Raw genomic sequence first — 11,725 nt, 5'->3', positions numbered from 1 at the left:
ATTAGAATTGATCCCAGGGTCTGCCCCACCCTTGCAGACTTGGCCCCTGGGTCATAACTTTGAAACGGTTGAGATCCCCACCCCAAAACTATATATACAAATGCTTGGCAAAAAGAGACAAATGCAGTCACGATATTAGAATCGATCCTGGGGTCTGGCCACAACTCTAGGGACCTAGTTTCTGAGTCAAAGCTTGGAAACAGTTGAGATCCCCACCCCATAACCATACATAAAATTGCTGGGCATGAAAAATCTAATATAGCTATGCTACAAGGATTGGCCTTGGGGTCTGGCATATTCCCTTGATATCATTTGGAGAATAGTTTGCCATGATTGCTTAGGTATCCAGGTGAGCGATACAGGCCCTCTGGGCCTCTTGTTAAAAATGATGTATTTGCTTTATTGCTGTCCTCATTAAAAGTTATTTTTTGCAGTTGAGAAAAAATATTCCGTGTCACATTAGCAACATCACCTGTGGTTTGCCTTGTAACAAAGACCTACCCTGTGGTACACACAAGTGTCTCCGAACATGTCACAAGGTATGTATAACAATGGCTATTTTGAATCTTAAATACAACATGGTGTACTTTGTGATCACAACCCAGGATGTATATAAACTACCACATTAATCTCTTGCCATAATTTACCTAAAAAGTAACCCGGGTGCTTAGCATTTTGAGAAAAAATGTGATTGCAGAACCTTCAATACTTTGAATGATTAGCCAATACTTTAAATGATTAGCCATCACTGGCCATATTTCAAGAAAGTTTGTAACTATGGTGAAGTAACAGGAAGTTTATGCCCATCAGGGTTAGGTACCAGAAAAAAACTAGGGATCAATTGCAGCTGGAGGGGTTGCTCATTAGGTTGAATTTGTATTTGAAATGTTGTATGTAAATTATATTTTATTGTAAGCAAAGTCTCTAAACAATTTTGGTCCAAGATTATAAAACTGACAGTGACCTAAATGTTGGCTATTTACAGGGAGAGTGTCAGGAGGATGGGACCGCCTGTGTCCAGCCCTGTTCCACTCCTCGTTCAGTCTGTGGTCATCCATGTGGCGTGCCATGTCACAGTGGTCAAGACTGCCCAGCCCTGCCCTGCAAAGCAGAGGTACAGTATCATTGGTCTTTTAACAGAAGTCTTCCACAACAGAACAACTGTATAAAGCACATAAGTCTTATTTGCCTCAGAAACATATTAGAAGGGCATCAAGTGTTGGGCTTTTCCGTCCAACTCTCTGTCAAATTTTGTTGCAAAACAAAGATGTCAATTTCTATGTGTTTGGCCAATCCCTTTAACTCCTCTGAAGCCATGAAATGTCCATCCGCATGAGGATTTATTACCAAGTGAGGGTATAAAAAGTAGGGTCAATTGACAGTACTGGAACATTGTTCACAGAGATGTAAATATGACTGACACCTTGTATGTATGGTGTATGTTACAGATCATCATTAAGTGTCCATGCGGGAGAAAGACGGCCCGACAGTTCTGTATGGCAGGCGGCTCAAGTCCGGAACTGGAGGAATTTCAGAAGTAAGTCAGTATAACTGGAGATGGATACGACAGTTGACTGGATATCGCCACTATTCTGAATTATTTATTTATTAGCCACTACCAATACAGTATTATTTACCTGTCGATTTAAACACCCTTTCACTACTGTAGACCATAATGGACTTAACCAGATCAATGCATAGTAGAGTCTACTAAAGTTACATAGGGTTGAAAGGGTTTAACAAAAGCAATACATTTTTTTCTGATTTTATATTTAAAGACATTTTTTCCACATGTTCTTTATTTTAATTCACCTACAGATATATCCATGGCTTCTATCAATCACAGAATTTCTCAATATTTTTAAAGTTATAATGTGTGGGGATTTAACCCTTTCACCACTGTAAACCATAATGGACTCATCCAGACAAATGTAGTATGGCAGAATCTACTGAAGTTACTTAGGGCTGAAAGGGTTAATATTTGTTTCACACATCAGAATAAAAGTGAATGCTATTAATCAGATGCAACAGTGAAATGTACAAATGTACAAAAGTTTTGTGGCTGTTTGACTGTAATCGATTTATGTCTCATTTTCAGGATAGCTGTACAGTCTCTAGCAAGTGCTGCTGGTTCTGGTCAGACTGTTGATATGTCCAAGTTAACATCAGTCGCAAAGAAAGTCGCCAAACGACAGTAAGACCAATTTATTATTCTGACTGTAATACTGTACAATAAATACAATCAAGATAGACTTCTTGTGGAAAGATTCATATAGCACAACCAAAAAGTGTTTATATGTAATTTTTCTATATAAAAATCGAAATATTGGTTGTGCTACACGAATCTTTTCACAATCCATACTTACGAACCGGAAGAAAATGTTTAGAAAGATAGACTTTGTTTTTGATTTTTATCAACCCTTAACATTTAATATGACCCGAATTATTGCCAGAATATGTTTTATAAGCTATCTGCAAAAACATTAAAGGAACCTATAATGTCCTCTTATCTCATCCCTTTTGTTTGTCTATCCGTCTGTCAGATGACTTTGTCCAGAGCATATCTTTGAGACTATATTATGTTTAAAAATCTATTGATGTATACCAAAACTTACATGGTAGTTCATCTTAGAATGGAAAAGGGGGCCACTGTGGCCAAGTGATTAAGACGTCTGACATTCTGCTACCACTAGCCCTTTTGTTTGTCTATCTGTCTGTCAGATGACTTTGTCCAGAGCATATCTTTGAGACTATAATATGTTTAAAAATCTATTGATGTATACCAAAACTTACATGGTAGTACATCTTAGAATGGAAACGGGGGCCACTGTGGCCAAGTGATTAAGGCGTCTGACATTCTGCTACCACTAGCCCTCCGCCACTGGGTCGTTGGTTTGAGGCTTACATAGGGCAGTTGCCAGGTACTGGATGTAGGTCACAGGGTTTTCTTCGGAAACTTTGACTTTCCTCCACCACCAAAACCTGACACATCCTTAAATGACAATAGCTGTTAATAGGATGTAAAAAAACCAACCCGAAAAGAATGGAAAATTGCCGCATACAAAAATAAGGTCACTGTCAACTACATCTTGACCTATTTAAACATCAAGGGAAAGATCGCGTTCACTGCATATATGGAAGACTTCCTGATAACGTCACCTAACTAGAACGATTATTTTGACAAAATTTGCAAAATTAATGGTGTTTTTTGTGTCTACAGACTTGAATGTGATGGAGAATGTGCCATCATGGAGAGAAACAGACGCATGGCACTCGTCCTGGAGATAAGGAACCCAGACCTCAGTTCCAAACTCGGCAACCCGTCCTACAATGACTTTCTCAAGGAGTATGCCAAGTAAGTACCATTAAAACTTGAGTGTTCAGTTACAAGTAAAAAATTCAATTACAAAATGTTTTTAATGGGTATTTAGATTAAAATGTTTTTAATGGACTCTTAAAAAATATGTTTATAATGTAATTATCCAATTCAATACATAAATATCCAAATAGTTTAAAGTTGTCTCGTTTTAAATGAACAAAATAATGTGTCCATTGCATCAGGGATACCGTATAGCAGAAAATTTCTGTAGGGATGATATTTTTCGCAATTTCGCGGGTCAGTTATGTGATCACAAAAATAGTATGATAAGCTTAAAAATTAACTGCAATAATAAACTTCATAACCATAATAGTGTCATGAAATATTGTGCATGTGGTTGTGAAGATTTAATACAAAGAGAGTAATGATGTTTGAAATTAGATTACATCACACATCTAATACATTTGTTGATGATTTGCATAACATTTTACACTTACACTTTATATGCCAAGTGTCTGGTCTCTGTGTTAAACACCGCAAAAATCTAGTTCCTTCATCACAAAATTATAATCTGTGTAAGTTTGATTTTCTAACTTCGAAATTGCGAAAATTTAAGCCCACAAAAATATATATACTTATATTTATGACATGTATTGGGGGTTTGGTGGTTGAGGGGAGTGATCTATGTAATGGTTAACATTTGTACAGTGGGCCAAAGGAAAAATATAAAATTGAGTGTGGTTAGATGGCTGCCCCAAGAAACATTTCTAGGATCTATTTAATTTCAACTACTAAAACCACTGTGAAACATGCCATACCTCATAAGCAAAGGGATCAGCAGTATGATTTCTGTCTTCAGTGACAACAAACTTATTATTTGTTCATGGATGGAGATTTCTATTGTTCTGGGGAAATGAAAAGTCAATAGTTCATACATGTAGATGTTTTCTAGTTTTTGAAAATCAGATCAAATGAGACCATGTTTTAGATTTTTTTTATCATTGATTTACTGTGAAGTAAGACATTCAACCTCCCCTCCCCAATTTTTTTTGAATTGAGAAAACAATAGAAAAGATGCCATTTTTGCCTTTCATTGCGATTTCATAATGCTTTCTTATTGTTCCTTTTGCCATCACTATGTGAAATTACACGTCACTTATGGAAAATGTACAGGTTATTGATATTACGCTGAAAAATACCAGATGTTTATTATCAAACTTATAGGCTTTGTTCACATAGCTATATATAGGTATCATGTTCTTTTATCTGTTACATTTGTATATCATTTCATTGGACAGGAACAATCCTCAGAATGTGGCATCCATCGACAAGGCCTTCTCCACTCTGGTCCAGAATGCTAAAGGGGTAAGCTACCTCCACACTAAGGCTCTTCCTTTAACATGATAAAGGGGGCATACCTTTAACATGATAAAGGGGGCATACCTTCAACATGATAATGGGGGCATACCTTTAACATGATCAAGGGGGCATACCTTTAACATGATAAAAGGGGCATTCCTTTAACATGATAAAAGGGGCATACCTTTAACATGATAAAGGGGGCAGTAATATATTTACAGCCTTAAAAACCGAAGTGTACAGTAGAGACGTTGTTTGATATCAGCCTTGTCATATTACATGTAATGGAACAAAATGACTTCTTTTAAATAATCCTAAGTATGGTCAAGTGGTGCAGTGACTAGCCGACTTTCTACTTGCTTTTCACCCAGATGTCAGATGTTTCTTCATGACTTGATATTGAGCGTCCAGTATAAACTGCAGTTTATGTTCTGTTTCTAGCATGACATTACTTTTATTTGGTGTTGCCTTCCTTTTTGTTGAGGTTATTACACCAACATACCATGCATTCCGCACACATACACACATGTAGGCATATACAACACACATAGAAGTACACCTTTAAGGATCCCTGTACTGTAACTGAGTATTGAAGTCTGTTTTTCCAGCATGACTGTTGATTTGTTCAATCGTTTCTGAAAAGAAAATCATACCTTGCAGGCTAGGCCTTTTAAATAAATGAAGAAGAAATAAACAAAATATAAATCAACAACAGTGCTCTGAGTGTAAATATTCAGCGGGTCAGACCAGGATTTGAACCCTGTACTTCAGATTGTTATACGATCGCTGTCACTGATTGAGCAATCTGATCAACAGAAGCGTCCTGGCTAAGCTGTGATATGGTTATAGTTAACTCTTTCCGTACTGTTGTCTTCACAACAACTATATGTCATCCTGGTCCCCATTGTTGTGCACAGACGTACAGACGACAAAATAATAGGTCGTCTCATCCCCGCCAAAACACACGACAACAGACTTTGGTGTAACTTGTCTTATGTTTAGCTGGTTATCGCACACGACAATCGCGTAATACAATTATTTGTCGCTAAAATCAGCACCCATCAGTTGGAAAGAAATAGTCTTATAGGTGCAGAGTACACAATTTATATTTTGTGAACTATTGTTTTTGAATTTGCCGCAAGATGTTTGCGTTTGGTGATTCAAATATAAACAATATGGCGGCAACTTAATTTGATATGAACACTCAAAAATTCATCACAAAATATTTATTTAGACTTATGGAAGTAAATATGAATATTTTAATATAAGTCTTAATGAAATCTACTAGTAATTAGAAAAAAAACTAACGACTTCGTTTTCATAAACAATAATCGATCCCTTTTAGGAACCTCCACTACAAGAATGTTTTGAAAACAAGGTTTCGTAGCTGCCCGTTAGTCATCATGTTACAGTGCTATCTTCGTGTGTAAAATCCACAAAACACTGTTGGGTTCTTTTATGCCTTTTATTCTGTAGTTTAAAAAACCCTGTAAGTACAAATACAACACATTACACATTCACTCAATTCTCTCACATAGTCTTTTTAAATCAAGGGACATAACTCGTACATATACTTCAATTATCAGAGTAATGCATAATAGTACATTAGAATAGATACGCTTTTGATTCGTCCATGTAAAAATATAATATTATTTTTACAATGTACATATCAATAATACCGAATTTACTTTTACATATCAATATACAATAGATATGAAATTACCTTATACTATTATATACAAAATATCTCTAAATATAAAATAATGCACTTCAAACTTACCCCACAGATCCTTCAGTGGTTTACAGAAATTCCTTTGTCTAGTAATGGATGTACAACCGGCAGTTGTTATGTCTACCAAGTGTTTAACATGTCATACTGTAAATGAAATAAATAAATACCTTATAAAACAAAACTAATTACTACACTTTATAATTTGGAATACAGAAATTATATACATCTGGAAAAACTGAAAACTTACTCTTTATCCATTTCTTTACATTTAATCAGAATATTATGATTAAATACATTTGTAGTGAAATAATAATTCAAACATTACATTTAACCAATATTCTGATAATACCCTACAGAATATACATATAAATGATAATAATAGAACATATATGGTTAAAAACTCACCCAGTTCTCTATATTTGTAATACTTCAAATTCTTCTGATATAAAAAGTAGATCTTATACCCTTCCAACGCCTTGGTGCTGAGTGATATAAGTTAAGTTAAAAATCATGCAGTTGTTAGCTATGACCAATAAAAATGTCCGTTGATGTCATGTGACTAAAAGTATTCACCTTCCACACATTCTTACATACAGGTAACACACAAACATTAAGGGTCCTCGCACCACATTCTTTCATCACACAACTATACTACCAAAAAACCATTTAAGGTTCCTTACACCAAGACCTTTCATGATATTAAAATCCATTCAATAGATATATATATCCCTGTTACAATCATGCTGCAAAAATGAAGAAGTGTGTGTCTATAAACAACAACATGAAACAATAACAATATTTGTTCTCGGTTACCTGTTTAATTCTTGCAGCAATTACACCTCGTCTAAAATGAACATTGATAATCCGCCATTTTGTTATTTGTGCGGGGGCGAGTCTAGTAAGGGTACGGAATCCGAACCGGATTTGCGGTACGGAAAGAGTTAAGCTGAAGTTAAGGGGAGGTTACTGTATATCAGCCAAACCACACGACAGTGGGACAGGGATCCTGACCGGACATTCAACCCAGTACAATACACCATGTTCAGCATTGCTTTATTTCATTTTGAGCATGCAGTGTTACTTAACATTATGTTCTGTGTCCAATATTATCTTCCATTATGTTGAATGTACAGTGTTACCTTATTTTATGCTCTGCTAGTTTCCTCCTTACGTAGTTCTCTTACATTATGGCCAATATTTGGGTATTGAAATGGCACTACTTGCTATTTTTTGTGTGGAAAAGTCTGGTTTATACACAAGATATTCATAAGAGGGGAAAATGGAGAGGAGGCATATAAGAAAATCGACTCTATTAGGTTGTCTATAGTCTATTGTAATTTCTGACATTACCCGGTACTGTATACGTTGTGTTATCTCTGTTCCAGTCCAAACATCCCCACCGTTCTCACCAGTTCCCTCCCATGAATCGGGATCAGCGACGAGCGGTGCACGAGCTGGCCGAGTTCTATGGCTGCGAGACACAAAGCTATGATACCGAACCTAAGAAGAATGTCGTAGCCACAGCACACAAGTAAGAACCATTTCTTTGGTTGGAAAATTTAATGTGAAATAAAATATGTTTCATGTATTTAGTAGGTAACATTTAATATACATCTGTATTATGTATGATACATTTCCATGCTTGTTGTGCACAAAGAATGTTTGAAGAGTTGCAGTAACAGAGCACCATTGTTAAATTAAGAACAAAGTTTTAGAGTCTATTACAAAAAACAGCCATGGGTAGTTGTTGGCTGAAAATGAATTGGCATTGTCTATGGGTACTTCAAGAATATTTTAAAAAATGTTCTGGATACTTAGTCTGAAACAAAATTATTAAATATAGGTGGTTTAAGTCAACTTAAATAATTTATTTATGGGTGGTTGTTTCTTTTGAAAAAGTGCCATCGGGAGGAAGGGATGTCTTTATTCTGGAATAGTCCTCTGAACAGGAATATCAGTCTAATAAACAATCTGCTGTAGTGTTGGATTATGTAATTATCCCCCGCTTTCACCGAAACGAAGGATATTAATTTAGGTTTGTCCTTCTGTCAGTCTGTCTGTCTGTCACTCTTCGTTTCTGTGCAATAACTGCAACAAATGTTAACTGATTTTCTTCAAACTTGGTAACAGGGTTAAATGCCTTGAGGGCTCGACCAAGTTCGATGATCACTTTTAGCAGACTTTATTTGGCAGAGTTATGGCCCCTTGAATAACAAAACGTCGGTATCAGTATTTTCTGTTCATTAACTCTCGCAAATATTATCGTCATTATCTGCAGTTACCGCTTAATAACTCTAGCGTGTGATAATTGCTGAAGATATTGTGCGGATATTTCAACCAAATTCCGTATGCACATTTAACTCGTGCTAAGTTTGCCAACCAATGTGATTTGTGCATATTTACAGATAATTAATGAGGTTAATGAGGTTTGTAAATTCTAATGGATTAAACGATTGATCTACACCATAATACCTACATGTTCAATAAAAAGTCTAACTTCTGTATAAGGCTTTTTTTTCTTTTGAGTTTCAAGCTATATATTATGTCTCAACATCACAATACTCACATGTTTAAACCTAACCTCATTAATGTTTACCTACAATATGTCCTGCAAGCAGGGGATATAAATTCCACGAATTTGCTTGTTACCTTTAAAGATGATATGCAAATTATTTTTTTTATGTTTTGTTTTTAGGGACAAATGTTGGTTGCCTTCTGTCACATTGACTGCAGTGATACAGAGAGAACTTCACCCTAAAGCACCAACCCCCATTCCACATGTACATGATAAGGAGGCCCTTAGGTGAGTTAAATACCCTAATACAGAGAGAACTTCACCCTAAAGCACCAACCCCCATTCCACATGTACATTTTAAGGAGGCTCTCAGGTGAGTTAAATGACCTAATACAGAGAGAACTTCACCCTAAAGCACCAACCCCCATTCCACATGTACATGATGAGGAGGCCCTTAGGTGAGTTAAATACCCCCACACACTCATTTTTTCCTCCTCCATCAATTATTTACTGTTACTATTGACCAGTCTGTAATCAGCAACCTTTGATTTTGACGAGACTTCCTACAGATGGATATAATGTCAATTTCTTGCATAAGTTTGATTTGGCCCAGGGCTTAAATTCAATATGGCTGCCAGTGGCCATCTTAGATTTTGGAAAAGAATGCTTCTATGATTCCAATGGAATTCCTGCAAATGCTTAAGATATCAAACACCTGAAAAATTCCATTTTGACACCGATCCTTTATTCCATATGACCTTCAGTGTCTCTCTGTTCCTTGCCACTGAAGTGTCTGTACAAAGGTTTCTGTATCATAATTCAGAAAGAAATGTTTTGTATCATCATACTTGTACAAGTACTTACACAATGTAGTATCAAATTTAAATAAAAATATGACTGCCAGTGATCATCTTACAGTTTGTAAATAACCTGTTTCCAGATGAATTCTGGCATATTTTAGACATATTTAATGAGACTACTGAATTCTGATTGGTCCCATGGATTCCAGATATTTTTTGAAGGAATTGTCAGATTTTCTTTGAACTTGCATGTATAGTTTCTAATTTAGTCCCTTGCTCATGTTTGTTGCTCTGCTAAATTTATGTATGCATAACGAGGCTGCTGCAATCTGATTGGCTGATGATTTCCAGATGATAAGTGTATCATTTGAAGGGATTATTGGATTGCAATGAAGCATGCCTGATCTTCATTACTGGTTACTATCCAAACTCCTTTGCTCAAACTTGATGCTGGACTAAATTTGCAAGTATTTAATGACATGTGGCAGTGTTTACGATAAAATTCCCAGTCACAGGACATTCGGTCAGACTGTTAATGGATTCTCACAGGACCAAATAAAGTTTTGTCTGACCAAGCTTTTCATTGGTATAAATGAAAAGTACACTGTTCACTTAGGTGTGTTGATTGATGATTAAGTGTCAAACTTACATATTAACACATCAGACTGTGTTGTATTCTGTCACCTATCTTATGGGTGGCTCTGGTTTAAACAAACATGATATTATTGGTGTTTATGGCCTATATTATGTTCACAAATTTAGTCTGTCCACAGTTCACAATTATAAAGTCTGCAAGTTTGTTACCCCAAGATTGAAATGAAAATTACTGCCAGCCTCCACAATCTCTTTGTGTAAACTGATGCTTATAGCGCCACCTAACTAACTGACCATTGGTCATTAATGGTCACTTGATATCTATAAATAATTAGTATGATGACCTCATCTCTAGCCTTATGCAACTAATCACGTTGTAATCAAGTAATGACATACTCTACTTAAAATTAAATTGATCTTATGATTTAAACACATGCCTTCCCATTATAAATTCACATCATTTAGATCTCCTACTAGAATACATAGAAAATAAAAAGTATATGTAAACAACATCAACACACAAAATTGAATACATTTGTAATACAGCAATGAACTAACAATTAACAACAAATTATGCATCCTAACTCTGGAGGTCCAGGAGATAGAATACCTTAGATATGTATTTGCATAAACTTAAATTAAATAAATTCAAATTCTGTGGAAAAAAAAGGAGGAAAAAACCCAATGTTCCTGTTAAATAATATTATATAGGTAAACACAGGAAAGTTATACAACACTTAAAATTTATGATAAAATTTGTGAGAACCCATCCTTAAATTGCTATGTTTACCTGGATGAAATGGCAAGATGCCCACATGATGTTAGTTATCTAACATTATCAGACTATAATATTGTTGACTTTGACTCAACATAAATTCTGGGTACATACTGTCTTGATATCAATTGTGCTTGACCTGTTTCTCAGTAGGATCTGTGTGACCATGATCTGAAATGATTTAGTTCAGCTATCGGTTAGATTTTTGATAACACAAATTTGTCCCCAGTGTATGCATAGAGTTAGTGGACACTTTTCTGATTTCCTAATTAGGCCAAACAAAAAGTAGCTTTGTTTCCTATTACATCACCCTTATAGCAACAGATGGTGTTTTAAACTATTGATCATACCAGGACAGCATAGCAAAAGTACCAAATCTTGGGATAGAACTGTTTTCGCAGCCATTGTATCCTTGAACAAACAAGGCATGGTACTCTGATTGCTTTAGTCTACCCAGCTCCACAAATGTGTGCCAGCATATGCTGGGAAGTAAATTTTAAAGGACTTGTGTTCTCCTACATCTAGGAAAGCAACATTCTATTCAGTACGTTGGAAAATATTTTTCTACATGTCGAAAAGCTATACATAGTTGAAACAGACAAAATACAAGTTATACAGGCCCTGTGAACCT

The 11,725-nt window shown here is 35.7% G+C and overlaps 1 protein-coding gene across 1 annotated transcript in view; it reads left to right on the top strand.

Moving 5' to 3' along the window:
- Positions 1 to 9,414, top strand: part of LOC110463701 (transcriptional repressor NF-X1-like) — a 24,621-nt gene extending 15,207 nt beyond the window's left edge. Inside the window, exons 15-22 of the mRNA XM_021518506.1 lie at positions 435 to 539; positions 986 to 1,114; positions 1,449 to 1,537; positions 2,099 to 2,194; positions 3,221 to 3,355; positions 4,618 to 4,684; positions 7,796 to 7,941; positions 9,106 to 9,414. Of these exons, the coding sequence (XP_021374181.1) occupies positions 435 to 539; positions 986 to 1,114; positions 1,449 to 1,537; positions 2,099 to 2,194; positions 3,221 to 3,355; positions 4,618 to 4,684; positions 7,796 to 7,941; positions 9,106 to 9,217 (879 nt within the window). The 3' untranslated portion in view covers positions 9,218 to 9,414. The remainder of the gene's footprint in view (positions 1 to 434; positions 540 to 985; positions 1,115 to 1,448; positions 1,538 to 2,098; positions 2,195 to 3,220; positions 3,356 to 4,617; positions 4,685 to 7,795; positions 7,942 to 9,105) is intronic.
- Positions 9,415 to 11,725: the final 2,311 nt, after the last annotated feature.

Source organism: Mizuhopecten yessoensis, unplaced genomic scaffold (genome assembly GCF_002113885.1).
Source record: "Mizuhopecten yessoensis strain PY_sf001 unplaced genomic scaffold, ASM211388v2 scaffold10921, whole genome shotgun sequence".
Lineage (NCBI taxonomy): Eukaryota > Metazoa > Mollusca > Bivalvia > Pectinida > Pectinidae > Mizuhopecten > Mizuhopecten yessoensis.
The sequence above is the reverse complement of the archived record's forward strand: the minus strand, read 5'-3'. Positions and strand labels throughout refer to the sequence as shown.